This window comes from Tachysurus fulvidraco, chromosome 2 (assembly GCF_022655615.1).
Source record: "Tachysurus fulvidraco isolate hzauxx_2018 chromosome 2, HZAU_PFXX_2.0, whole genome shotgun sequence".
Lineage (NCBI taxonomy): Eukaryota > Metazoa > Chordata > Actinopteri > Siluriformes > Bagridae > Tachysurus > Tachysurus fulvidraco.
The window spans coordinates 11,477,507-11,505,126 of NC_062519.1; the positions used below are offsets into that span (position 1 = coordinate 11,477,507).

The window sequence follows — 27,620 nt, forward strand, 5'->3', positions numbered from 1 at the left end:
CCAGCTCTGACTGCATGTGCCTGAGCTTCTCCGTTCAAATACATCAGACAGCTCTTGACGCACTTTTGAAAGACTATGATGCACGCGTGTAAAAGCAAAGTAAAAAAATTCGCTCTTGCAATAAAGCAAGAACTGATTTCAAGAATTGTCAGTGTTTGGAATTGATCACAATTTGTTGCCTTCCATTTGTCTGGTCAAATTTGGCCATGGCTGTAAAATCAGGCATATATAGAACCTAACCTGGCCATTAGCATGCTTTGTGCCTTCTCCTCGCAGTGTTCACACACAGTTAGCAGCTCTTGCAGGTTGGCCATAGTCTTCTCTACGCAGGTATGTGGCTCCAGACCCACTCCTTGGTCAATCAGTTTCCTCATTCGTTCTAGGCTGAGGCTGGTAGGCTCCTTGCTGGCCTGTTGTACTGCTTCAACCCAGTGTGCCTGCTCTAGCCGCTGCCTGAGAACATCAAGCTCTGGCAACTCTACCTCCAGCCCAGAGCCCTCATCCAGCAAAGCTTGCAGGGCTGAAGAGCTAGGCATCTCTATGGCCAGGATATGTGAGCTCTGATCCTGGAACTGCCTGACACGGCAGAGCAGAGCCTGTGGAACGCAGGAAAAAAAATTAATGATCAGGTATAAGTTATCAGTATTCATTCTGTATCAGTATTCTTTTCAAAATCTTTTCAATAAATATGGAGTATCAAAAAAATAGGGTTACATGTTCGGTACCTTGAGAAAGGGAGCCTGTCTAATGGTACAGGGCAGGTCATATAGCTGCTGTACAAATAACCTCAACTCTTCTACAGTGAGATGTTTCTGAGATTTCCCGCCACCTGCGCGATACCTACATTAAAAAGTTTTAATGAAACAAAATCTGACAATAATAATTAATAATAATAAAATCTAAATGATAGTGTGTGATAGTCTAGGTTAAGTAAATAATAATATAATGGGGTGATTAAGAACTACTGCAATAGTCTTATATTTTAAAAATGCTTTTGATAGGGTCACAATCTTATCACTCAAACTGCAGGTAAGAAGCATTTTCAAATTGCACCTCAGTTCAAATGTTTTTTTAAAACACAAAACATGATATGAATGCAAACTTAAGTGCTTTTTTATTCTGCATTCATCAAGTATTACACATTATCCTAGAATAAGAAGTGAGAATAAGAATTAATAACCCATAATTATTAAGGTTTCAGACCACTTTAGTTTTTTACATTTCGTGCTATTTAAGCAGTACTGTTTGAACAAGAGTGTTGTTATACTGAATACTGAACATGCTGATATTGCGCGCGCGTGTGTGTGTGTGTGTGTGTGTGTGTGGGGGGGGGTTCTTTTCTGGATGAATAGTGACCTTAGGCATGAGAAAACTAGCAAAATATCTACACAATATTAAACCACTGGTAATATTAAACAGCTTTTCTTAAATGTTAACAGCATTTTTACCTGGTCTGTCTTTTCCCATTAAGTAGCCGTTGGGCCATTAAGGCACTCTTTTCTGCACCTTGAACAGTCTGTCTTAAATGAAGTAGCAAATCCATCTCAGGATACATCATTTTTTCTGCCTCAACAATCAGTGTACGAAGTTCCTCCAAGTCTGGTAGAATAACAAGTGACTAAAACTCAACAATATTCTCTATCACACAAAGGGGAAAGACTGTAAAGTCTGTTTGCTGTAATGTATAAATAGGACTCTTACCACTTTTATTGTCTTGGTCAGCATATAAAATCATGTTAACTTTAGAAGCCCAGTCACTGTATGTCTCAGCACGTGCTGCCAAAGTCTTGAACATTTGGTTCAACATGCCCACTGTGTATTTATAACTGCAAGCCCATTAAAACAGATTAATGTATAAATTACAATTAAAAAGTGCAATTCTTAAATAAACTAAAAAATACCCTTAATTAAATCAAATAATCATGTTAACATGGCAATGGATTACAGTATTATATTTAAACATATAGAGACCCACTTCAATGTATAACGGTTAGGGTTACAGGAGCAGAGGTCCTGGAGGTGGTGTAGACACACCAGCTGGCCAGGGCTGCAGGGACAGGTGATGGCAGATAGGTAGCAGGTAGTTCTGCATTTAGAACACTGTCTCTCCTCATCTGGCTGTTCTTCATAGTCCACCTGCTGGGAGTGCCAAACACCCTAAGGAAATGATGAACAGCAAAAGAATCAATTATTAAGAAACTAATAAAGTTGTATAATTGGTAAGCAAACCATAACAGATTTATGATGGATAAATAACCAATGTTATTGTGCACTATACTGGATTAACAATGGTGGCGATCTAAGTTCTAAAATGTACAAACAGAAACAAACAATGACACAAAGATGTCACAAAATAGTTAAATAAATGAACTGTGCCACCAAAAATGAACAATTGCTTTGTCTCACCAGCTTGTAAGCTTTTTCTCGCAGCTTTTTCTCCTCCTCAATCATAACGCTCATATCCCTTTGTATGGCAGAGGCCATCTCCAGCTCCAAGCTGTCTGCCTTGGCTGCAACATTACAGACCATCTCATCATGGGAGAAAACACAGTATCTGTTTAATGAGCGATAATGCTCTACACATTGTCGACCAAGTGGTATCTGCAACAAAACAAACATTTTAATCACTATCCGGATATATAAAAACCATGTGATTATCATAATAAACCAAATATACTGAAAATGCAGCAGTGTTGCTTAAAAAATTGTTATTCATAAAGTAGTTTGTTACCCAGTCTACTGTGCAGAAGTTAACAGCCTCTGCGAAGTTAAAGCCCTGATTGAACCCGCTGTGATATGCTCTGGGGAAGGTGATGACAAACTCACCAGCACACTGGTTTGTGCGGTAAATCTATTAAAAAAAAAAAAAATAACATAATAAACCACTGCATATAGTACACAGCATGGCAGGCTTTGAACACTCTGTGAACTCTAACTCTACTTACACACTACAGTAGGTGACATCAACAAAGAGAGTAACATACAGAGCACAATGTTTTGAGTGGGAACCAAACTGACTTGAAGTATACTTATTTAATAGTCCAAAAAGGAAGCATTGTGTGAATGTGTGGAATCTCAATGTCCACACCTTTGCTTCATTTGGCCCTTGTGAACTTAGGGGGAAAAAAAAAAATACTAAAAACAGCCCATAGGCTAGCTAGATCCTTATCGTCATTGCATAGTACATTGCATAGCAACAAAATGCCGTTTAGCATCTACCAGAAAAATGCAAATAGTATGATGGTTGTAGTCTTTAGACATGTGGGAATAGTGGCCTGGGCCAGTGACGGGATGAAAATGTCAGTTAAGTCTTGTGCCAGGCACAAGGCCTGAGCACATGCCATCAAGTCCAGCTGACTTGCATGCATCTACTCTGCTTCGTGCCGATCACACCTCGGTTGTGGTGAATGATATAGGACGATGGAATAGTCAACATTCATGGTGTGACTTGTTTGAGCTCATAGGTTTGTGACCAGTGATAGTCTGGATGCCTCTCCACATGCATCTGTGCATGCGTGACTTTCCTAATGCCCCTTTTCAGGTTTTCCATGGCTCTTTTCTAGTCCTCTACATCATCAGATTTAAAAGCAGCATCTCTCATTTCAGTAGGAGGTGTACTTTAGAGTTCATCCCCGACCTCTGATTAGGAAAGTTTTTCACGTGTTTGACTGTAGTGACATCTGTAGTTTGACGGTTTGTCCTGTGAGGCAAATATGCTCCAGTCAGTGTCATGAGACTGTTGCTGTAGTGTGGAAATACAAAATTTTCAGTCTTCACTGAAGGTTTCACACATTTGATGAGTGGTGTGTATATGGGTAGCATAAACAAAAGAGAGGTGATCAGACTGACTCAGGTAGGGGAATGGCCTTGTATGCCTCAGCAATGTTTGTATGTACATTGCTCAGTGTGTTATAGCCCTCTGGTAGTGACTGAGACAATTTGATGGAATTTAGGGGGGTACAGTTCCTATGTTGCAGTGGTTGAAGTCCCCAGCAACAAAATATTCTCCACTGGGGAATGCGGTTCTTCCATTAGTGTCTGGAGAGATGTATTCTGCATTCACAATACTGATTGAGAATTCACTTGGTAGATGAAAGGGTCTGCATTTAATCATAACATACTACGGATGAGCTGGGCAATGACTTTCCATTACAGTAGAGTCTGAGTACCATGATTTAACATAAATGCAAAAATGCAAAGACCGCCATCCATGCACTGTCCACTGCCATTCTATCTGCCCGGAAAGTAATGTGGACCTCTAGCTCAATGGCACTGATAGGAATGCTGCTGTTAAGCCATGTTTCCATAAAAAAGCATGACGTTATATTCCTTGTTCTGCTTTTGTGTCCCAATCTGAAGTCACAGTCCATCCAATTTAATCTCCAAAGTACATAAGCAAGATAGATGATTGGGAACGATGGTTGATGAGGGTTTAGCTTTAGCCTAGCTCTACTGCCGCCTCGCTTCCTCACCATTGTTAATGGTCACGCCAATGGTGGAGTAATGGTCCACAATGTTTTGGCGATTTCCCAAAGGAGTTGAAAGTTGGATAAATTACCTTCTCCGCAGCTGTGACCAATGTCTAATAACTCTTGACCGGTGATTTAAATATGTGAGATACAGTGAGATTCGTGTTGTGCATGTGCCGCCATCTTGCAAAATCCATAGCTTAATCTGCCATATATACATGCAAACCTTTTCCTAGTGCAGCTGACATGATTGCACTCTCAAATGAGGGTTAAAATCAGTGCTTGTGTGCCACATTTATTACATTCATGTCTAAAAATGAGTTAGAACATATGCATAAGATGAAGCACAAAATGGAACATACAAAATGACTGTTCTGCTGATATGTACAATTATTTTCTAAAATGTCTTACAATGTACATTTTCCTTTTTATTACTATTGTGCCAATTTCGTCTAGTCTCATATGTTGTTAGTGTTTTGTCTCATGTCTATTAGCAAGTAATTACTTAAAGCCCATATTACTCCACCAGTATACCTCCCATTTTTAAAACTCAAACCAATACAAGCCAAATATTATCAACCAACAGCTAAGCAAAGGAAGCCAGTGATACAGAGTTTGCTTGATTGTAAATATATGTTCATTCATTGTTTTTTAATTAACTTTGGGGCCAACTTAAAATTTAAATATTAATAAAATATGGACAGACCCGAACTATAATTTCATCCACTGTACAAGCACGAGTTTGCACATAGCAAATCAATCAGTCGAATATTGTTTTCCACCATGTATAGAGTCAAGTACTCAGACACATTTATTTAATTTCAAGCTACATTACTTAGCAACTTACTGTGTTTATTTATCACATTACTTACAGGCACTCCATGCTCCATTAGCACATTGGGGTTCATGATTGTGACCAATTGATGAAGCAAATCTGGTTGAGACTCAAAGAGCTCAGGGGCAAGTTTTCTCATCACTGCTTCCAACTGCTCTGCTGCAAAGCCAGGAACCCCATACCATGTCTTTGGCTCTCCCCTTTAAAAAACACACAGAGGCAACCATCGATCAAAAGCAATAAGATTTGAAGGTGATTAAGTTCAGGCTATTTACATTTAGCATAATATCACCACTCAAACACACCTGATATAATAATACAATATATAATAATAACAACATAAAATCATCACTTAATGCCATTTTGATATCGTTCTTATACAAAAACTCATACCAATGTAAATAGTTTATAGAATAACTCCAATGATCCTCAATATGCCAACAGAAAGAGGAGAAGCACATGCCCACATAGAGCCAAGGCAGTTTCATCCCACATATGTCAGCTGTGATGTGAGTCAGCACAGATGCATCAAGCACTGGCATGTTATTCAGGTTCCAGCCACAGCTGAGGTAATGCTGCAGGGACAAGAGAGTGCAGGTATGAAAAACACTATTTACAAATTAGATTATTTTTTATAATTTTTTAGTATCATGTACTATATCTTGACCCTGCAATGTTGTTTAAAGGCATAATAAAATGCATTATTTTGTTTTCCCCTCAAGTAAGACACTAATTTGAAATTTGACCAAAATATGGATGGATGGATGGATAAAGAGACTGCAGATTGAAGGCTGTAACTGCCTGTTAATGCACACCATGTTGTATAGCATGTAAGGATAAATGTCAAAAGAGGAAAAATAAGTTATGATCTCAAGAACACGAGGCTTTATCTTGATGTCACAAGAAACAACAAGTGATCATAAAAGGGAAAGATCACAAGGGGAAAAAAGGTGACATGAAATTTTAGGACTTAATACAATATACCTCATCATCTGACAGGACTTTATAAGTGCCATTTCTGACAGGGAAGCCACTGCCAAAGTCCTTTGAGGCAATGTCTGCCCCATACTCTACTGTAACATCTTCCTCAATGGTGCTAACTAAACGCCAAAATTCCTTCTCAACCAGTTCGGTAGGGACCATCTGCAGAAAAAAAAAGTAAGGCTCTTGACCATGCAGATCACTTTAACATCTAATATCTGAATTGGAATCTTTAAATAAAGCATACATGAACAGGCATGTTGAAATAGTCTGACTTGAAGGAGTCTGCCATATCTCCAAAGGAGCGGAGTGTGTAGTCTTTGGGAGCCTGTTCAAAGCCGAACGCAACCTGAGGCTTGCCGCACTCCTTCAGAAAATAGATGAAAATTAGATGACAATTTAGGTATTGTATACACACAATTCTGGAGTTTTGCTGAAAAACATTCAAAATAGTTCACCCTAATTTAGTCATAATTAATAACATAGAACTACATACAACAACAATAACTACTAATAAATAAGTAAATTTTTTTCAGCTTGATGTTTGAGGGCATTTTATTAAGATGCTTTTCAGCAAGATGACAAAGCTGTGCACAATGGGAGCAAACTATTTTTTTCTTGAAGTCAATTCAATTTATTTGTATAGCGCATTTAACAATTCCCATTGTCTCAAAGCAACTTTACAGAAGTGTCCAAACAGAAGAGAGAGAAAAAAGAAATAGATAAATAAGAATTAATTAAAAATATAATATAATATTAACTTACAATGTAAAATACTATATATCCATCCCTATCCCTAATGAGCAAACGATAGGCGACGGCGGTAAGGAAACGCTCAGAGATGACATGAAGAAACCTTGAGAGGAACCAGGCTCAGAAGGGAACCCATACTCATTTGGGTGATATTCTACAGCAAATAATGTAAATTTAAATAATGTCCTTTCTACAAAAGATTAATATACTAGAACTGAGAGCTCCTGAGGAACTAATGGGGCATCATAAACTCTGAGTTCAGTGCACACCTAATTGCTGATAAAGACCAGACCATACAGCTAACTGACACATTGGTTCATAGAAGGCAAGACAGTCTCGGAGAGGCTCCATCCACAACAATGCCATGAGACACTGGCTGACCATGCAGGTCAATCCATGGCAGGCTGGCCACCGGGCGACAAGACTCCAACTAGGAGTAGAAGATCATGATTTACGAAGTAGCTCAGTAAGCAGAGACGATCAGGCTAGGAACCCGGAAAATAGGGAGCTTGGGAGTGGCATATATAGATTGACAGAGAGAGAGAAAAATTGTTAGCTTCTTTAGCCATTGTGATGTTGATTTGCTGGTGTGCTTGGGACCAATGTCCTGGTGCATGCACTGATTTTGGCCCATCTTAAGTTGCTGGACAGATGGCCCCCCTTTTGTTTCAAGAATATTTTGGTATATAATGCAAAAGTTTCTTTGGTGATGTACTGTTTTTGGATATCAAAAAACATGGCAATGTGCATGATAACTGAGGATCTTCGTTAAATATAGTTAGGGTTAATCTCATCAGGCCAAAGAATATTGCTAAAGAACATTTGTGGTCTGTTTAGGCCAAATTCATGCTTTCATATTCATTTTGCAGAGAAGGCCTTTTTCCCCTCTCAACAAAACATTGAAGGTGCTTACAGAGGCCTGTAGGTCACAAACTGTTTGTTTTTTTTTATATCTATTCATTAAATATACCTTGAAATTGGTGGGATTACCACTCCTGGGAAGTTTAGCAATTGCCTGGTAGGATATCCATTTGTAAATAATCCTTCTTTTTGTAGAATGGTAAATTGATAGTGAATTGTTTGAAGAGCAATCACACTTTTAATGAAATGATCATTTCATTAGTAATTCTATTAGTGATACCAATTTGATTAAAATGGCAGTGCCTATACATCACAAGGCTCAGTATCTCTCCAGATTCACTATTTACCTACTTATCACCTTGCTTGTTTCAGTCATGCATATAGAAAATTTAACATGGGGACACTCACTACTTTATATAAGTTATCATATACAGAACTAATTTTATTACTTCAGCCAGAGCTTTTTGTTCCGATGCATATGCAAAGACCGTAAACAAAGACAGGGGAAATGCAGCAGGCTATGGGCTAACCTGGTGATAAATCCAAACCAAACAGCACTTCCGAGTAATTTTCTGGCCAGTGTGCGGTCAATGGTAAACAAACAGGACACATACTCAGAGACTGATAACTGACTGTAATATTATGGTCTTCTCAGAAATGTGGCTTAACAATGGCATCCCAAACAGTATGCTAGAGCTTAAAAGGAAAACCTACCCTTTTCCAATCTCTGAATGATGATTTAGTTTTTGGGAAAAATATTACCCTGACTAAGTGGGAATTATGTATGAAAAAAAATCCATGTTTCTACTAAAACCCTTGTTCTATTACATCATGTGTCTTTCATTGGAAGCTCACATAAATAATATCACAACGTCAGCCTTCCTTCTTCTCAGAAATATTGCTAAGATATAAAATATGAGGTCATTACATGATGCAGAAACACTAGTACATGCATTTGTTTCCTCTAGGTTGGATTATTGTGATAGTTTACGGTCTGGAAGTTCCAGTTAGTCACAAACACAGCAGCTAGTCTCCTAACTAGAACCAGAAAATATGAACACATCACCCCTATCTTTTGATCTATGAATTGGCTCCGTCATGCCTACTAAGATCAAAAGGCACAGGCTATTTGGTAGTACCTCAAGTAAAAAAGTCTACTGCAGGGGGCAGAGATTTTTCTTATAGAACCCCACAGTTATATAACAGCCTTCCAATTAATGTTCAGGACTCAGACACAGTCTCAGTGTTTAAGTCCAGGCTAAAAACACATTTGTTTAGTCTAGCTTTTTATGAATAGATTTTCTTTGGTAAAAGAGCAGATCTGGAGAGTTCATTGGCATAGATTGCTTGGTGAACTGAGATGTCTGGATGCTGTTGGCTTTCTAGCCTTTCATAGCTAGTCTGGCGGGAGTCCCTGTTTGCAATCATACCCAAGTTTTCTCTCTCTCTCGTATATATTATATACAGACCAGCCCGAAATTATTCATACCCCTGGCAAATTCTGACTTAAAGTTACTTTTATTCAACCAGCAAGTTTTTTCTTGATTAGAAATGACACAGGCGTCTCCCAGAAGCTAAGACGATGTACAAGAGGCATCATTGTGGAAAAAATATTACTCATTCACATTTGAACAAAAAGTTGCATGTCCAAAATTATTCATACCCTTCTCAATAGAAAAGCCTTTATTGGCTATAACAGCAATCAAACGCTTGCTATAATTGCTGACCAGCTTTTGGTATGGACTCCATGGGTATTTTTGCCCATTCATCTTTCAGGTTGGAGGGTCTCCTTGACACCGCCCTGATCTTTAGCTCCCTCCGCAGATTCTCAATCAGATTAAAGTCAGGACTCTGGCTGGGCCACTGAAAAACGTTAATATTTTTATCTGCTAACCAATTCTTCACCACTTTTTGCTGTGTGTTTTGGGTCGTTGTCGTGCTGAAACGTCCACTGGTGCCCAAGGCCAAGTTTCTCTGCAGACTGCCTGATGTTCTTGAGAATTTTGATGTATTTCTTCTCTTTCATGGTGCCGTTTATTGTGATACTGTGGTTCCCTGGCCCACCAGCTGAAAAACACCCCCAAAACATTAGGTTTCCACCACCATGTTTGACAGTGGGGATGGTGTTCTTTGGGTTGAAGGCTTCTCCTTTTTTATGCAAAATGAAAGCTACATCATTGTGGCCAAACAATTAAATTTTTGTTTCATCTGAGAATAAAACAGAAGACCAGCGGGCTTTTTTGTGACTTATCTGGAGAAGTGGTGTCCTCCCTGTTTTGCATCCGTTGAACCCAGTGGTGTGCAGTGTCCTTTGGACTGTCTGCCTTGAGATGTTGCCAACAGCAGAGCCCAGATTCAGCCTTGGTGGTGATCCTTCGATTTTTCACCTCCCTCACTATCCTCCTGGCCAGCACAGGTGTCTCTTTTGGCTTCTGACCACGTCCTCTGAGATTTTTCAAATAATACTTTGCACTGTAGCCACTGGAACTTCAAAACATTTAGATAAGGTCTTATAGCCCTTTCCTGACACAATGCACAGCCGCAGGTCCTCAGTGAGTTCCTTTGTCTTAGCCATGACTGTCCACAAACCAACAGCAGAGAGCTTCTGTTTTTCACCTGTTGAGTTGATTAAAACAGCTATTCCCAAATAATCAGGGTAATTAGGATGCTTTAGAACAGATTGGACTGTTTGTAATGGTATAGATCTTTGGATTTTCCCATAGACTGTGACAGTTTGCAAAGGGTATGAATAATTTTGGACATGCCACTTTTCCACAATGATGCCTCTTGAACATCATCTTATCTTCTGGGAGATGCCTGTGTCATTTCTAATCAAGAAAAAAACTTGCTGGTTACTAAGTCAGTAACTAAGTCAGAATATATATATATATATATATATATATATATATATATATATATATATATATATATATATATATATATATAAAAAAATAAAAACACACACACGTGTGGAAAAAGTGTTGGCCCCATCCTGATTTAGAATTTTTTTTTGCATGTTTGTCGCACTTTAATGTTTCAGATCAAACAAATTTAAATATTAGTGAAATGTAACAAATAAACACAAGATGCAGTTTTATAAATTAAGGTTTTTGTTATTTATTAAACTCACATGGCCCTGTGTGAAAGTGTTTGCCCCCCTGATAAACCATAACTTAGCTGTGGTTTATCAAACCCAAGTTCAATTTCTCAAGCCACGCCCAAGCCAGATTAATGCCACACCTGTTCACAATCAAGAAATCACTTAAATAAGACCTGACTGACATAGTGAAGTTGACCAGAAGATCCTCAAAAGCCACACACAACATGCCGAGATCCAAAGAAATTCAGGAACAATTGAGAAAGTAATTGAGCTCAATCAGTCTAGAAAAGGTAATAAAGCCATTTCTAAAGCTTTGGGACTCCAGCAAACCACAGTGAGAGTCATCAACAAATGGCGAAAACATGGAACAGTGGTGAACCTTCCCAGGAGTGGCCGGCCAACCAAAATTACCCCAAGAGCACACCGACGACACATCCAACATGTCACAAAAAGACCCCACAACAGCAAACAAAGAACTGAGGCTAGGGCTGCACGATTTGGGGAAAATGTCATATTGCGATTATTGAGGTCAATATTGCGATTGCGATATGCGATTGCGATTATAATAAACAAATGGTATCATGAGTCAACTTGCTTGGTTCTCAAGGAAAATGCACACACAGATTACTGATAATGCTGAAATTTATATTTCTAAACTCAAACTAGCAACAACAACAAACAAATGCAAAACGTTTAGAAATTAAAATATCACACACACACAAAGTAAATTACCAACTTAAATGCAAGTTATACATGGTATTGCACACACCATTATTGATAATATTTGGAGCAATATTACATGTAATTATTAAACTTGATTCCCTTACATATACATTTGCTTTTAAGTCCAATTATTAATTTTGATTATGATGTGATAGGGGAGTTTTTTCTGTCATGTTCAATAAAAGCGACAGGAAATATCATTTAACACAAAAAGCCGCCTAGACGGTGGACTTGCGCTCAGGATTTTATTTTTTTTTTGAGCGGCGTGTGGACAAATCTTTTCTATGCATACACTATTTTATTTCTTGATAACAGACCACTGCTAACTATAACACACCGTTGAAATGTAAAACAGAGCGTTGCCATGGACACACAGGGTTCTAACCGTAGAGACGGAGTGCACTATGTTCTTTAGCGGAAGCAATACAATTAGGTGTATACAAACAGGCGTATGAGACCTGTAACGAGCAACAGCGAGAAGCCGTGAACTCGTTCTGAATATTTTAAAGGCGTAACAGCTGATGAAAAAGCAGAGACAATTGTAGACGAAAAAAAATGAGAGATTTTATCTTAGTTTTTATTTTATAAAAAACATTTTCGTCTCGTCTTTTTTCGTCAACAATAATCCATGTTAATTTAGTCTTAGTCAGCATTTTGGACAGTGATGCAGTCTTGTCATCGTCTCGTCTTATGAAAAAAAGGTTGTTAAACATATTTCGTCTCTTCTGACGAAATTAACACTACATATAACAGAGGTAGCATTTTTTCTGCCCACCAGTTCAGTGACCGTCTGCTCGCCATCCAGCTTCACCCGTTCCGCACTGCACACCGGAAAAAGTCACATGACCATACACGTGCCACTGCCTAAACTGAAACTCACTAGTTTAGCGGATAGCGGTGTAGCGGATAGCGGTGTAGTGGATGAAATAGGCAAACAGCTTTCAGAGAGAATGGGTTGTCATGTCCACACACGACAACCCATTTATTTCATAAAATCGCAGCATTTTGCGTCATATAATCGCACAGGCTTGAAAAATGGCCTGCATGGTAGAGTTCCAAGACGAAAAAAAACAAAAAAAAACAAAAGGCTCGTCTCAGATTTGCCAAAAAACATCTTGAGGATCCCCAAGACTTTTGGGAAAATACTCTGTGGACTGACCAGATAAAAGTTGAACATTATGAAATGTGTGTCCCATTACATCTGGCATAAATGTAACACTGTATTTCAGAAAAAGAACGTCATACCAACAGTAAAATATGGTTGTGGCAGTGTGATGGTCTGGGGATGTTTTGCTGCTTCAGGACCTTTAGGACTTGCTCTGATAAATGAAACCACAAACTTGGGTTCTGCAGCAGGACAATGATCCCAAACACACCAGCAAGTCCAACTCTGAATGGCTGAAGACAAACAAAATGAAGTGAGCGGCCTAGTCCAATTTTTTGACCTGAATCCTATTGAAATGCTGTGGCATGACCTTAAAAAGGCAGTTAATGGTCTAAAACCCTCCAATATGGCTGATTTACAACAATTCCGCAAAGATGAGTGGACCGATTCCTCCACAGCGCTGTAACAGACTCATTGCAAGTTATCACAAATGCTCGGTTGCAATTCTTGCTACTATAGGTGGCCCAACCAGTTATTAGGTTTAGAGGCAAGCAGTTTTTTTTTTTTTTGGATTTTGTTTTCGCTTAATAATAAAATCTTCATTTTAAACCACATGTTTACTTGTGTTATCTTTGACTAATATTTTATCTTTGACTATATTTGTATGAAACATTAAAGTGTGACAAACATGCAAAAAAAGGAGGGCCACTTTTTCACACAACTGTGTGTTTGTATATTATTTATATAGTTCCTAGTCTGATTGTCTATTCTTATGGAGCTACTTTATAAGTCTTGAAGTTCTACCCTGGTTGGAGTCTCTTCACCCCTGGTCACCCTGCCAGTGACTCATGGGATTGTTTTGGATGGGGCCCACCCGGAGACGATCATGCCTTCTTTGAACCAATGTTGTAAGTCATCTGTATGTACTGGTCTTTATCAGCAAAATTTTGAAGACTGACAGGAAGGAATTGTTGTTGCGTCTGTGGCGAACTCAGTTTGTGCTGACCCATTAGTTCCTCATGAGCTCTCGGTTGCACCATTATAAAACGTGGAGAAGACATTATTTACATTTACATTATTTACCTTTACATTAAATTAACTTTTTATTCTTATTATAATATATATTTTATTATTTTCTCTCTTCTGTTTCTCTTCTGTAAAGACAATGTGAATCGTTAAAAGTGCTATACAAATGAATTGAATTGTTTTTAATTTCTTTCAAGAAATGCAGGGAGATCTTTGCCCACCTGTGCCAGACACTTGGGACACCTCCAGTCCCCTTTGGGAACATCATGGAGTGGTGGGATAAGACAGAATATGTGGTAGCTGTCATCACAGCCATCACACAACAACAGTTTGTCCTCATCACCTCCTCCCCCACACACCAAACACATGTACTGTTCCACCTTGAAAAAAGCACACAAAATACAAGGAACTTATGAAAACTGACTAGAACAACTGCTATACAAAAAAATGCATTATGAAGAGTAAGGTAAAGTTTGGACAAACAAAAACAACTATTCAATTCAAACTAATCTACAACACTTGGACTAATCAGCAACTTTGGATGTGAACTTCACCTTCGTTTTTTCTCCACTGGGGAGTGATTCAGCTTGTTCCATAGGCTCCTGTTTCACATTGACTGAAAAGCAATTTGCCAAAACAAATCAAGTTTATGATAACTTTTTAATTATACAGCAATGTAAAAGTTTTAAAAATTCTATAGGTAAATCACCTGCTTCTAGTTTTACCACATAAGAGCCCATTCTCCTTCTCAGGTTGGGTCTGATATTTAACTCTTCCTCCTGTTCGTGTTTAAAACAACGACCCTGTTTTAAGGGGGAAGACTTTCTTTAGAAAATGATAAGCCTAAGAATTCAACCACTGTTGTAATATTTTATTACCCAGCACAAATATCCAAAAGAAATTAAAATTTTTTGTACTAAAAACAAGGAAGATAGGTGAAGAAATACAACATGTACTTAAAGAGGTTTATACCCCCAAAAAATAAATAAAATAAAAAATTTTTACCTTTAAAGTGATTTTAGAACGTTTGGCTCTACGAGCAATGGAGGAGATTTCTGAAGGCTTTACAGACTGTCGTTGGGGCAAGTCATGAGATTTATAGACCTTATCTTTGGTATCATTTGTAAGAGTGGGTTTCTGTGAGCTCTGACAAAGCACATACAAAAAAGACAAGTAAGCAAACATTAAACATACTTTGGACTTGCCATGTTGTGAATGGACATTTTTATTGTTTGTGATTCACTTCTTAACCAATTAATCCTCAAAAATTTGCACACACCCTTATCCAGAGTGACAAAAGTGCTTAAGTCTCTAATCGATGAACAGTTTTACACTGGTTCACTAGGTTACAGACTTAGGATACCATCAACCTAAAACCTTTTTTTTTTTTTTAAACATACACAATCAAGGGAAAAAAGTGCTAGTGCAAGTATATATAGTTCGGACATCATGGTGAAGTTCCTTTCCACCACCGCGGTGCCAGAACAGTCTTGCGGTATACCTACCCTCTTACCCTGAGAGATGGTGGGACCAACAAATAAAAGCTCAGTTACTTCCAGAATTTATTTACTAGTGGTCTTTTGTCATTCCACCAACAAATTCCATTCATCCACCAACTTAATAAGGGCAAAATAACTGATAATGTCAGTATGTAAAGTAGGGATGTACCAATCTGATATTTTGGATCCGTATCGGCACCGATCCAAGCATTTTGAGTGGATCGGTGGTGCGTGACCGATCCAAATCCAATACCCGTGGTCATGGGCGTCAGAACCATTATAAGTGGGTGGGACAGGACCCACCCACTTTTTAAGACCAATAATATTGGTCCCACACACTTTTACCGTCTCAATTCAGCGCATGAGTCTTTTTTATTACTATTATTTTTATTATTTAGCGCCACCAGTCGAATCCATTCTGCTTGAGGAATGCCCTAATAAATTAAATTTAAGGTAAGGTAGAATACCGCATTTTACCTACAGCATTGACCACGCTCCTGCTTCCTGAAATCCATGGGCGTCAGAACCATTGTGTGTGTGGGGGACAGGAAACACCCACTTTTTATTTACTTCCGACGCCTATGTCCGTGGTGGTTGATTAATGAACAGCAAACATCATAGACTACTGCTTGAATTTAAGAAAAATACACTTATATATTAAATTACATTAATGTAAATAAGTATAATAAATTTTATAGGAAATATGGTGCACAACCACCTGCAACAGACAGGCAGGTTTAGCAGGCACCCTTTACATTTACCTCAGCGCGTTAAACATATCGCTCATTTGGGTGCAAGGTTTACTGTTTTGCATTGTTTCAAGAGTTCTAATATAAAATTCACTTTAAAATATTGCCTAATTTAATTTAATAATTGCAGTATATATGGTTTAGATTGTTATACCACTAACTTTTAAAAGTATGGTAAAAGTATACTTTAAGTTTCTTGTGTTTTCATTTTTCATTCAGTAATGGGCATTTTTGTATTTCTTTGCCAGAAACAAATAAATCTTAACTAAGCGAGTAATATACATTCTTTAGTTTTAAAAGGTAGAAAACACAGATATCGGTATCGGGATTGGAAAAGAAAAAGTGGTATTGGTACATACCTAATGTAAAGTACTCCTCTGAAAGTATTGGAAGATTATTGTACTATACACTGAAGACAAACTGCTCAAACAAAGAATATCGGTTAAAAGTTATTAACTGTTTACACATTCAGTTTAACAGGGCACAGCTGCCAACAATAAAGTCCTGCAATTCACGTTTTCTAATATTTTTGATTGCTTGAAAAATTGGTTGGCTTAAACAAATGGCACAATATTCCAAGTTGTTTAACAACTGGCATAGCAAAAAACAAGAATTGACCATGCTGTTGAGACATTTGGAAGGGACTGTATAAGTCAAACTGCATTTCTACTAACATGAACCAGTCATGACAAACCACATATTGAAGCATATGGAAAAGAAGGGTTGTTTATGGAAGGGCCTCTTAACTCAGTCATAATCCATCATTCTCTTGAACAATATTAGATGAAGACAATATATCTATAGATGAAGCAGCCCAGAGATGCCCAGGTGTTAGAAATAGGCAAAGTAATGGATTATAATACACCTGTGATGCTAATTACAGGACACACTTTAAATTAACATGTCCCTGTGTTCAAATAACTTTCAAACTTTGTAGTGGTACTTTTTTGTCCAGGCCAGTTTCATTAGCTTTTTTTTTTTTTTTAAGAAATGCTTCTGTTTGGCACAGCACCTCACCTCACCAGAAGTGCACTCTGTTTATTGACAGGTTCATCACAAGGCCCTTGGGCTGAGAGGCTCCAGCACAGCCAGAGATATAATGGTGGCTCTAATGTGAGCATTGGCTACCCTGCAGATCGGCAGGTGAGAGCAATGAGAGAACCAGCATGGCCCATGCTCACCCATTGAGAGACCATTTCAGGGCCCACAACACATTGGACCTAAGACCTTATAAAGAAGCAAGCAGAGTAAGGACCAGCCAGTTGTGGTCACTACTGTGTATCAGTAAAAACATGAAATTTATCAAGTATTGTATACAGCTGTGCATGAACAATACAAAAATGCACACATTTTGCACTTGTTTTACACATGCTCTGGTAACCTCAGTTCTGGCATAAAGGGCAGATTTTGCAAAATGAACAGAGGGGAAACCTGGGGCATTCACTGTGTTCCATGTTAAAAGAATATACACTACCAGTCAAAATTTTGAAAACTAATTGTTTTTCTTTTTTATAGTTTTTAATATTTAACACATTTTAACATTTAAGATACTGAAACTGTCAAAACAAATATGGAATCAATCAATCAACAAAAACTTGTTGAATAACCTAGTCTATGCTTTATTTATTGCTTCTTCAAAATCTACTTTTTGCTTTGATGAGAGATTTGCTTAAGTAGCACCAAAACGTCAGTGGCTGGGGGTGGGGTTACTATGACCAACAAGACAAAAGAGAACGTCGTGCCATGTTAAGAATAATAAAGAAAAAACACTGAAGGAGAAGGTGTGTAAAAAACACCAGCCAGATACATAGTCATAAACACAATCTTTTAGGGTTTTTTTTTTTTTTTTTTTTTTTACACCTGGTCAATTCATGAATTTTCTGTAATCAGATAGCTATCCGATCTTAAAAAGACCAGGGGTCTCATTTACAAAGCGTGCATACGCACAAAACGGGGCTGGAAACGTACGTATGCCAGTTTCCACGCAAAGGTTGTGATCTATAAAAAACAAGCTTCACGGGAGAATGTGCGCACCTATAAGCAAACTTTGAGCTGTGCGTATACACATTCTGGAGACAAAGGGAATTGGTGACACAGATGGTGATGTCGTGAACCGCAGTTAGATAGTAGAAAATATGTGTGAGAAGAACGATTATAAGAATTATTAATTCATTCATTCATTTTCTACCGCTTGTCCGAACTTCTTGGGTCACGGGGAGCCTGTGCCTATCTCAGGCGTCATCGGGCATCAAGGCAGGATACACCCATCGCAGATAAGAATTAATGACATTTAATTTTCACTCCATTTCATACGTTATATCCACATTATCATGAAGATTAAATCCAACAGTGTTAAATGTGCCAATTGTTTTAGGCTAAATACATCTAGTGAAATCCAAACGTAATTCACAATGTATTCAAAAACAGTCATGAAGCACAATCGCTACTCATCATCGGTCCTAACTATTACCATGTTCATTACAAAACCGTCATGAAGAAGCATGTGTTCACTATACCATTTTCGTCTTAAATTTTCACCCATAAATTAATTCTGTGATTTTGTCATGGTTTTAACGATCAATCTAATTGCTAGAAACATAAATCCTGACCCAGGTATGTAATGCTTCATGATGGCACTGCTTGAGGATTACGCCAATGGCAGAATAAGGAGAGAACGTGTTTTCAGGGACCATGATGATGACTGGCTAATAAGCTGATTTAGATTCCCTAGAGCTGTGCTCTTGGATCTATGTGCTGAATTGGGTCCAGTATTAGAGAGGGCAACACGCCTGAACCATGCCATCCCAGTCCAAATACAAGTCCTCACCACTCTGGAGTTCTTGCCAACCGGCTGTTTCCAGCGGGAACTGGCAGACAGTTAAATTATTTATATAAAAAAACTAAGTAATCCTCAACTTTGTCTCTAAGGCCTTTTTGTACATGAAATAATTCTATTGGGATCTATCATCTCACCGTATATGTCTGGTATATCACAGCCGTCCCTGAGTGCCATAATATCTGTCGTTTTGAATGGTATACTTAATATGGGTAGGGGAACCTGATACATCAGGTTCCCCTACACTGTGCAAGAACAAGCCGAAATTAAAATGCAATTTGCAGCAATGTCTGGTTTCCCCAAATGTAATCGGTGCAATTGACTGCACTCATGTTGCTATAAGGGCACCATCTGAAAATGAATTTGCTTATGTTAATAGAAAGCATGTGCATTCTATTAATGTGCAAATCATATGTGACTCCAAAATGACCCTCACAAACATTGTGGCATGCTGGCCTGGTTCAACACATGATTCCTTTATCTTGACACATAGCAGTGTAGGGAACAGACTAAATGCAGTCGCAGTACATGATGGCTGGCTTCTTGGTGAGTTTAACAATATTAAAAAGTAGAAACTGTAACAATTTTGTTTTTAATATTATATAATAACAATGTTGCTTTTAATATGATTATAACCTGCAGGCGACAATGGCTACCCCCTGAGACGCTGGCTCCTCACCCCATTTTTAAACCCGCAGAACACAGAGGAAACTTGTTATAACAAGGTCCACTATCGTGCCCCCGCAGTTGTGGAGCGTGTAATGGGCGTGTAAAAATAGGCGTGTACAGGGATGTGTATGAGGCTGGTTCACGTATGCACATCTGCGGGAACAATACTTACAGGTGTGTGTACGCACGGCTTTATAAATCGGAATATTAAAATGGAGTATGTAAACTTTTAGTAGGGATTCTACGCACAGTTTTATAAATGAGACCCCAGCTGTAAATGCCCTCCGAAACGTTTTCGAGACGGATATAAATCCGATCACTCAAACCACTTCAGGAGGTGGTCTGGGACGCATTTCAGATGAAACTGGACAAGTGTAAATGAATGTGGTTGTTCAAGCCACATACGTCAGCGCTATACTCCTCCCAAATGGAAGTATGTCAGTCGCAAGTGACTCGCGAGTCGTGCATCGCGCCAGAAACAAATAACATGGACGACACGCTTTTGGATTTTATCGTCTTCTTATTGATTGCATTCTGAAAACCGCATACACCAAAGCGTGTTCCATTTCAATTCCCCGGAAATGACGTAAAATATGTTTGCATTTTGGTTGGGGGTAGAAAGATCGGATATATATCCGATTCGCCAAGACGCGTTTATGTGGCCTAATGTGAATGGAACAGTTTTAACAAATCTGGTTGACTTAGCTACAAAATCAGACATCAGAAGAATACAGAGAATGGCTCGGACTGTTTGAAAGGATTATTGGTGTTCCCCTGCCCACCCTTCAAGAACTGTATATATCCTGAGTGAGGAAACCAGCACAACCACTGTGGCACAAATTCCTTGCACGTGCAAGCATACTTGGCAATAAAGCTCCTTCTGATTCTGATATTGGGCATTCTGTGATTCTTTTCTCAACACTGTGGTTGCCAAGAGTTGTTATTTGGGTAACTGCGACCCTCAAACCCACAATCAGCTCAAACCCATCTGGCCATTTTCCTCTGATAAACATCAATAACAGTGTTTCCACCTGCAAAACATACTGTATGCTTTTTGCACAGTTGTCCATATGGACTATTTTGCATGAAAGATATTAGCTGCTTCTCAGCCCAACTGACCCTAACAAGTCCAATGAGATCATGGTTTTGCCCATTCGGATGTTTGATATGAACATTAAAAGAACAACAAGGCTTCTTGTGATTGATTATGTTCATCGTACTGCTGCCACAGGATTCAGATCATTTCAGGAATGACCCTTTGCACATGAGTTCCGAAGAATGTGGTGCATAAGATTATATACTCTACGGATAAAAAAATTCCCAGAAAGCACTGTGTATATGCAAATTATGTTACAGTAAATATAGCAGGAACAGTGTAGATTAGAAAAGAGAAACCAAACAGTATGTAAGAAAGAGGGCTTAAATGCTTCACCAGAAGGTTGGCCCCTATCTTGAAGAGGTAATAAGGGTAGAGAATCCTCTCATAGTGGGCACGTAAGTGAGATCCAACAGCCTTGCCAGGAGCAAAACCCATCTTCAGAGCTATCTGAGTCCATTTCCGTTCCCTGCATACCACATCAAAGCTTCCCTCCTCCACCACCAACTGCAGAGGGCACAGAACCAGTTCAAACTATAGGACAGAATTGCCATGGCCATACAAAAGCAGAACCCAATATGTTGTAACACTATACCGTATAGAGCTGGTACAGGTCAAGTGATTTACGCTCCACATGAGGGATTTTCAACGAGCAGCCCTGTAGTTCCCAAAACTTGGCTATCTGGTCCAGAAAGTTGAGCTTAACTCTTGTTTGAGCCTGAAAAAACATGATGGATAAAAACCAAACATCAAAGTAATAATAATTAACTTAAAACTACTACTTAAAACAATTACAGTTACATTTCCTTGTACTAGCATGTAATATTTCTTTTAAAAATTTTCCCTCTGCTCTAGCCTACCTAAATAGTTGTTAAACAGTTAGTTAGTGGTTCTTGAGAGATTGTCATCCATGTTGGCATATATGGCTTGCATAATGAGTGTAAATTTGTTAGCTGCACATTCATTAATTTCCTGTTCTACCACACTTCCAGTAGTGTTCTACTGCATTCACATCAGTTGACCATGGCAAGCACTGTATAATGCCATATTTATGCAACAAATTTGGGATACTTTGTGCTTCTTTATCATGTTGGATTTATGCACAATTGTGGACATTAATACACTCAGACAGGCTGCAAAATTCAAATGATGCTCCACTGGTATTAAGTATAATTTTATGCACTTCAGATATCTCTGTAAAACTCTGAATAAGCCAGGTGTGATTTCTTTGTTTAATACTGGGGAATATTTGAGAAACCCAAACATAAATGGATAACCAACTTTTCTTTATAACAAGACTCACCAGAATCTAGAAGGCTCATTGTAAAGTCCATTTATGCTATCAAGACAAACATTTTATTTAAACCAAAATACAAACATTGGACTGATGCTTACCTCCAATTCATTGAGCCTCTGTATGCGTGGGGTGAAATGTAATTGGTCCACATCACAGGCAAATGGTGGCTGCCACCCCTAGAGAATTATACCAAGCCATGGTCAGCCTAATTTGCCATAAGCAGCCAGAATATCAACACTTCTGGCTTTCACAATTTATTCAACCATTATTAAATTTACATTTTGCCACATTCTATAAGCCTACAGTTAAAAATGAAACAATTGATTTACATTCAAAATGCATTATTATACTACAAATTGTATATTATAAAATACTACACACTTAGACACCAACGGCATAAAGCAAGAAACCCTAATGATAACGAACTCTGAAAGTAAAATGCATTACCATATTGGCGATGCCAATAGAAATTAATTTGTAGAAATTAATAGTGCTGTACCATAAAATGCGAATTTCACATTTCCTATTTTCCGGTTTCAATTTCTGGTAGCGAAATGACCTCAAACAAAACTATAACAGGGTGAACACCTTTTATACACTGCCAACGGTCGGGCCTAAAATGGCCCCCTTTTCTGCTAAGAGAAATAGATATAATAGACGATTTTCATTTACCAACAATGCAACGGGAAACCTACATGCGTACAAAATGTTATTAAAAGATACGCCATGGCAAGAATTCTAGCCACAAAAGCAAAAAAGGGTGTATTAATAAATAAGCAGGATAAGGACAGCGATATAAGAAATTATAATTATTAAAATGTGTCCAAATACATTTTGCATAGCAATATATAATAAATTGCCTTCAGTTTTAAATGTTTCAGTGCTTTTCGTTTTCCTGTATGGGTGGAAGCCCGGTATAAGCAGTGGTGCTCTTATACAAAAACCAACACTACCCGCAGACCAACATGTCCAAGTGATAAGCAAAAGACGACCCAATTTGAAACAAACGTGCTTTGATTTTCTTTTTTTAAGCCACAATGAACTATTAGTTAAGTCATTTTCACTGTTTCGTTACACCAGAGCCGCAATCCGCCATGTTGAAAACCTGCTTTCAAAAGTGTTTTGGGCTTAACAGTAAGAACAATCAATGATAAAAGGGCAACTCAACGATATCTCGATTTCTTATTTCACTGACGGAAAACTTACCTGCGGCGGTCTGATCTTACAAACACCAGTCCTTTCTGCAATGGGACGTATTTTGCTGATAAAAGCAAACGGGTCGTCGAATTCTTCCCAACTAGGCTCAAACACAGGACATTCAGGCGGTGGAATAAACTCGTTGGGTCGAGATTGGGTCATCCTGGGCAACTACATCCAAGTGAAGACATGTAGAAACTGTAATACACAGTTTAAAGTAATATTTTATCACGCATTGTCGTAACTACTGCAGAAAATAACCACTACACAAAGTTCGAGAATTAACAATCTCACCCACTTTGGAACGTGCAAACGAACTGTGAACCTTTGAGTATCGTATCATGTTCCGCTTGAAAAAGTAGTCTTTGGAAATTGTTGTAAGCTGTTACATTGACGCCAAGGTTTCTCATGGTAAATAACATGCATTACCCTAATTTTTGAAACCTTTGTTGCTTTAATGTCCAACAAAAGTATTAAGTGTTTACTTAATTTGTTTAAAATTAAAATGTTAAAATGAACTGTTTTAATAAACATGAAGATTAGTACTGTACAGAATTAACAGGCAACTTGCGCGAATAAAAGCACAACAGCTGAGAACCGCATGCCGACCGGATCTACTTCTTTAAATGGATTCTTTGAAGTTAGACCTTCCGAAGCTGTTGTTTACCGCCATCCCCTGTATCAATTTAATCTATTTCACTTAACCTACATATTACACATTTGACAAATATACACCGTGGTGACAGAGCGTTTAAGGAGAACACTGTGTGATTTTTTTTTAAGAATAATTAGATTTATAGGCCTGGTCCGAATAAAGCTAGTATTTGCAACGTCAATCGCATGGGATTTTGAAAACATATAAGACGAAAATTAATGAGGGATATCAGTGATAGCTTACCGATGTATCGCACCAGTTCGGCTCTAAACAAGAAGTACTTCGCTTAAATGCCTTTCTAGCGATGAAACGGCCATCACACTTCTTTCCATTTACACCGCATCCGTTTGCACGTAGCTCACGCGTCAGTCAACACGGAAGCAGAGCCGCCCAAACCGCAGATAGTACTGACCAGAGCAAAAACTTACCAAGATACTAAAATGAAATTTATATATATATATATATGTATGTGTGTGTGTGTGTGCATGTAATTATGTAGAAATTAAAATGGAATATAATTAATTACGATTATATGTGTGTGTGTGCATATAATTGTGTAGAAATTAATATGAAAGTGAAAAAAACACCTTTAATCTGAAACACTGTTCGAAAGCCTTTAATAACATGGCTGTTAAAAATACTGAATTTATGTACATCAGCATTAGAAATACGAGTCCTTAATGACTTAAAAACAGGGTGTTAATCAGGCAAACTTAAGTGAATAAACACTATTAAATATGAAAACTAAATGCATCTAAATATTGCAAAACAAAACATTTGACAGTATCAAACACTACTCCCAGTGTACTAATTAAGGGGCATGTTTAAAACCACGCCAAAAAAGTGTTCCAAAAGAAAGCAAGTTGTATAATATGATCTGGTACAAAACATGCTTAAGCATATTACACATGTTTAACTCGATCCAGTGCTATGTAGAAACATTTCTTGTCATCAAGGTTATGCCATCCAATGGGTCCAATCTCACAATCCGCACAAATAAGATATTTTATTTTGCCTACATCTTTGGTGAAGCCAACATTCTCGAAGGTATACATATCATCCACCAGCCAGTGAGCTGTTAAAGTATCTCCGTCGAGTGTTCCATCGGACTGATTAATGTTCTTTTTCAATGAAGGCAGAAATACCTGATCGTCGTGGGGATGTGTATTAAGCAAAAAGAGAGCACAGAAGCATTATATTAGAAAGACTGAAATGAAAGGCACAACTAGAAAAAACAACAAAAATGTAAGTCACACACATTAATATTACATTCTGTCCAAGTTTTAATTTGAGTATCCTTTGATATGGTGAATTAAACTCTTACCCGCTTTTCGGCAAACACAGCCATGCCCGGGCAGAGCACTTTTGATCCACAAAGCTGGCACACGACTGATTTCGTATTTTTGCCATCTTCTGAAACAAGGTTGGATGGTTCACTGCATCCCTTACTGCAAAAGTTCTGATGAATCTTCTCCATTATTAAAAAAGCCCGAACTAGGCTACAAGATAAGAAAATTTAATTAATATAGAAATACCACAACATATTCGACCACTCAGTAAACTGATCTCAGTATAGAGCGATATTATAACTAAGCTATCGTTTATAGTGGGTACATCTATCAAACCATATATAACACTTAGCTTGAAAGTGCAATTTCCGGCTTTTTCATGCAATAAAAAAATATAAGTATTTGTAAAAGGAATACATTGTTTATCCCGTCATACGTACCGTACACAAGACTTAAATATGGCAAATTCCTAAAACCAGCATAAAAATTTCATTTTTTTGTTTGCTTTGGATTTTATTTTCTTTGATAAAGTAACTGCCTGTCCGTCAGTAAATAATATCGGCTGGAAAACAAAACACAAAAGCAAAGGTCCTACTGCTTCTTCTGCAACTTAACAAAGGTTAGACGTCCGTCGTGATTGTGCAATACCGCCACTAACTGTGCTGGAGTTTGCAGCAGCAAGAAAATTATTCTTGACTGCTCACTATGCTCCGGGTTTAATGTCCCTTATTAATAAAAATAATGCTTTTGCACAGCTTGTTAATACATAAAAAACAGATACCAGTAGGCGAGACAACAAGAAAAATAAGCGCTTCCACATATTAATATGGCGACTAAAAGATGTAGTCACTAAAGCTTCTAAAATAAATAACTAAAAAAGAAATGAAAAAATAATCTTACGATTTTAAGTATTTAAGTACATTGTATTACATTATACATAGCATTATACCATTTTAGTATATTTTTATTAATTTAAATAGATAAATCTAAGTTTAAATTTTATATCTTATGTCAGGTCAGAACAACCCAGAACCCCTTTTTCCCAGCACACAGTGGTCTACAAAGAAACATGGCCACCCTAGACTGCACTTCACATAGCACACGTACATTTCCACCTTTACAGGCTTCTACACTTACCTGTTCTCACACTCACTGTGTATCTATATAAACCTCTTCCTGTAAGTAATTTCTTAGTTTTCTATCATTATCATTTTCTATCAATATCATTATCAAGCCTTTATTTATGATTATTAATCTCTGGTGTTTGATCTTTGTATAGCCATGTTTGCCATGATATCTTCTTTGTTTTTCCTGACACTGGACTGTTTGCACAATGATTTTCAATGTAAGTCACTGCTCACAAGCAGTCACCTCCATAATATCATCTGGAAAACAAAACACAAAAGCAAAGGTATAGGACATTAAAATGCACTAACTAGAGATTTTCAAATGTTCCAAGAACTCATTTTATAAACAAGCGGACAATGAGGTAAATGTAAACTGAAATGTAATAACAGAACTAAGTGCCATTTTGCCTTTAATGTATTTTATACAGTTTTTTCCAATTTATTTATACATACATACATACATACACACACAAACACACGCATGCTTGTCACACTTTAATGTTTAAGTTAATCAAACAAATTCAAATATTAGTCAAAGATAACACACATGCAGTTTTTAAATGAAGTTTTTTTTATTGTTTAGGGAAAACAAAATCCAAACCTACATGGCCCTTTGTGTGAAAAAGTAATAACTTTGTGTGAACCTAATATCTGGTTGGGCCACCCTTAGCAGCAAGAACAGCAATCAACTGTTTGTGAGGACATGCAATGAGTCTGTTACAGCACCATGGATGAGTTTTGGTCCACTCATCTTTGCAGAATTGTTGTAATTCAGCCACATTGGAGGGTTTTCTAGCATGATTTTTAAGGTCATGCCACAGCATCTCAATAGAATTCAGGTCAGGTCTTTGACACGGCCGCTCCAATGTCTTCATTTTGTTTTTCTTCAGCCATTCAGAGGTGGACTTGCTGCTGTGTTTGGTATCATTGTCCTGCTGCAGAACCCAAGTTTGTGGTTCCATTTATCACAGCAAGTCCTCCAGGTCCTGAAGCAGCAAAACAGCCCCAGACCATCACAGGACCACCACCATATTGTACTGCTGATATGATTTTGTTATGAAATGCTGCTTTACCTGTATGCTAGATGTAATGGGGGACACACCTTCCAAAAAGTTCAACTTTTGTCTCATCAGTCCACAGAGAATTTTCCCAAAAGTCTTGTGGATCATCAAGATGTTACAGTATCTGGCAAATCTGAGACGAGCCTTTATGTTCTTTTTGCTCAGCAGCAGTTTTTGTCTTGGAACTCTGCCATGCAGGCCATTTTTGCCCAGTCTCTTTCTTATGGTGGAGTCATGAACAGTGAGGCCTTCAGTTCTTTGGATGTTGTTTTGGGGTCTTTCGTGACATCTT

General features: G+C 38.0%; 2 protein-coding genes across 12 annotated transcripts in view; both read right to left on the minus strand.

The window, feature by feature from the left end:
• Window positions 1–24,252, minus strand: part of kdm5ba (lysine (K)-specific demethylase 5Ba) — a 30,867-nt gene extending 6,615 nt beyond the window's left edge. The window contains exons 1-21 of one of the 11 annotated variants that reach the window (XM_027146387.2): window positions 24,095–24,252; window positions 23,206–23,394; window positions 22,098–22,175; window positions 21,298–21,420; window positions 21,039–21,209; window positions 14,859–14,999; window positions 14,563–14,656; window positions 14,408–14,469; window positions 14,075–14,233; window positions 12,968–13,120; window positions 6,533–6,652; window positions 6,289–6,447; window positions 5,698–5,879; window positions 5,342–5,504; window positions 2,732–2,851; window positions 2,407–2,601; window positions 1,976–2,157; window positions 1,702–1,826; window positions 1,449–1,599; window positions 726–840; window positions 241–596 (exon numbers count right to left, since the gene is read on the minus strand). In XM_027146387.2, coding sequence (XP_027002188.1) covers window positions 241–596; window positions 726–840; window positions 1,449–1,599; window positions 1,702–1,826; window positions 1,976–2,157; window positions 2,407–2,601; window positions 2,732–2,851; window positions 5,342–5,504; window positions 5,698–5,879; window positions 6,289–6,447; window positions 6,533–6,652; window positions 12,968–13,120; window positions 14,075–14,233; window positions 14,408–14,469; window positions 14,563–14,656; window positions 14,859–14,999; window positions 21,039–21,209; window positions 21,298–21,420; window positions 22,098–22,175; window positions 23,206–23,358 — 3,002 coding nt within the window. In that variant the 5' untranslated portion in view covers window positions 23,359–23,394; window positions 24,095–24,252. Of the gene's footprint in view, window positions 1–240; window positions 597–725; window positions 841–1,448; window positions 1,600–1,701; window positions 1,827–1,975; window positions 2,158–2,406; window positions 2,602–2,731; window positions 2,852–5,341; window positions 5,505–5,697; window positions 5,880–6,288; window positions 6,448–6,532; window positions 6,653–12,967; window positions 13,121–14,074; window positions 14,234–14,407; window positions 14,470–14,562; window positions 14,657–14,858; window positions 15,000–21,038; window positions 21,210–21,297; window positions 21,421–22,097; window positions 22,176–22,498; window positions 22,522–23,205; window positions 23,395–23,494; window positions 23,664–24,094 lie in introns of those variants that run through there. The other 10 variants (XM_027146390.2, XM_027146389.2, XM_027146386.2 and 7 more) reach the window with 10 other exon arrangements.
• Window positions 24,253–24,451: 199 nt separating this feature from the next.
• Window positions 24,452–25,763, minus strand: rabif (RAB interacting factor). Its single transcript, XM_027146332.2, has 3 exons — window positions 25,581–25,763; window positions 25,176–25,350; window positions 24,452–24,996 (listed from the first exon to the last, which is right to left on the minus strand). The coding sequence occupies exons 2-3, from the start codon at window positions 25,326–25,328 to the stop codon at window positions 24,754–24,756; spliced, it is 396 nt and encodes a 131-aa protein (XP_027002133.1). The 5' UTR covers window positions 25,329–25,350; window positions 25,581–25,763; the 3' UTR covers window positions 24,452–24,753.
• Window positions 25,764–27,620: the final 1,857 nt, after the last annotated feature.

Bases quoted from the DNA above. Each gene is read 5' to 3' on its own strand.
- rabif (XM_027146332.2), bottom strand. From the start codon at position 25,328: ATGGAGAAGATTCATCAGAACTTTTGCAGTAAGGGATGCAGTGAACCA. The intron at 24,997-25,175 runs GTAAGAGTTTAA...CACGACGATCAG, and splicing joins CTGTGTTTGCCGAAAAGCGG to GTATTTCTGCCTTCATTGAA.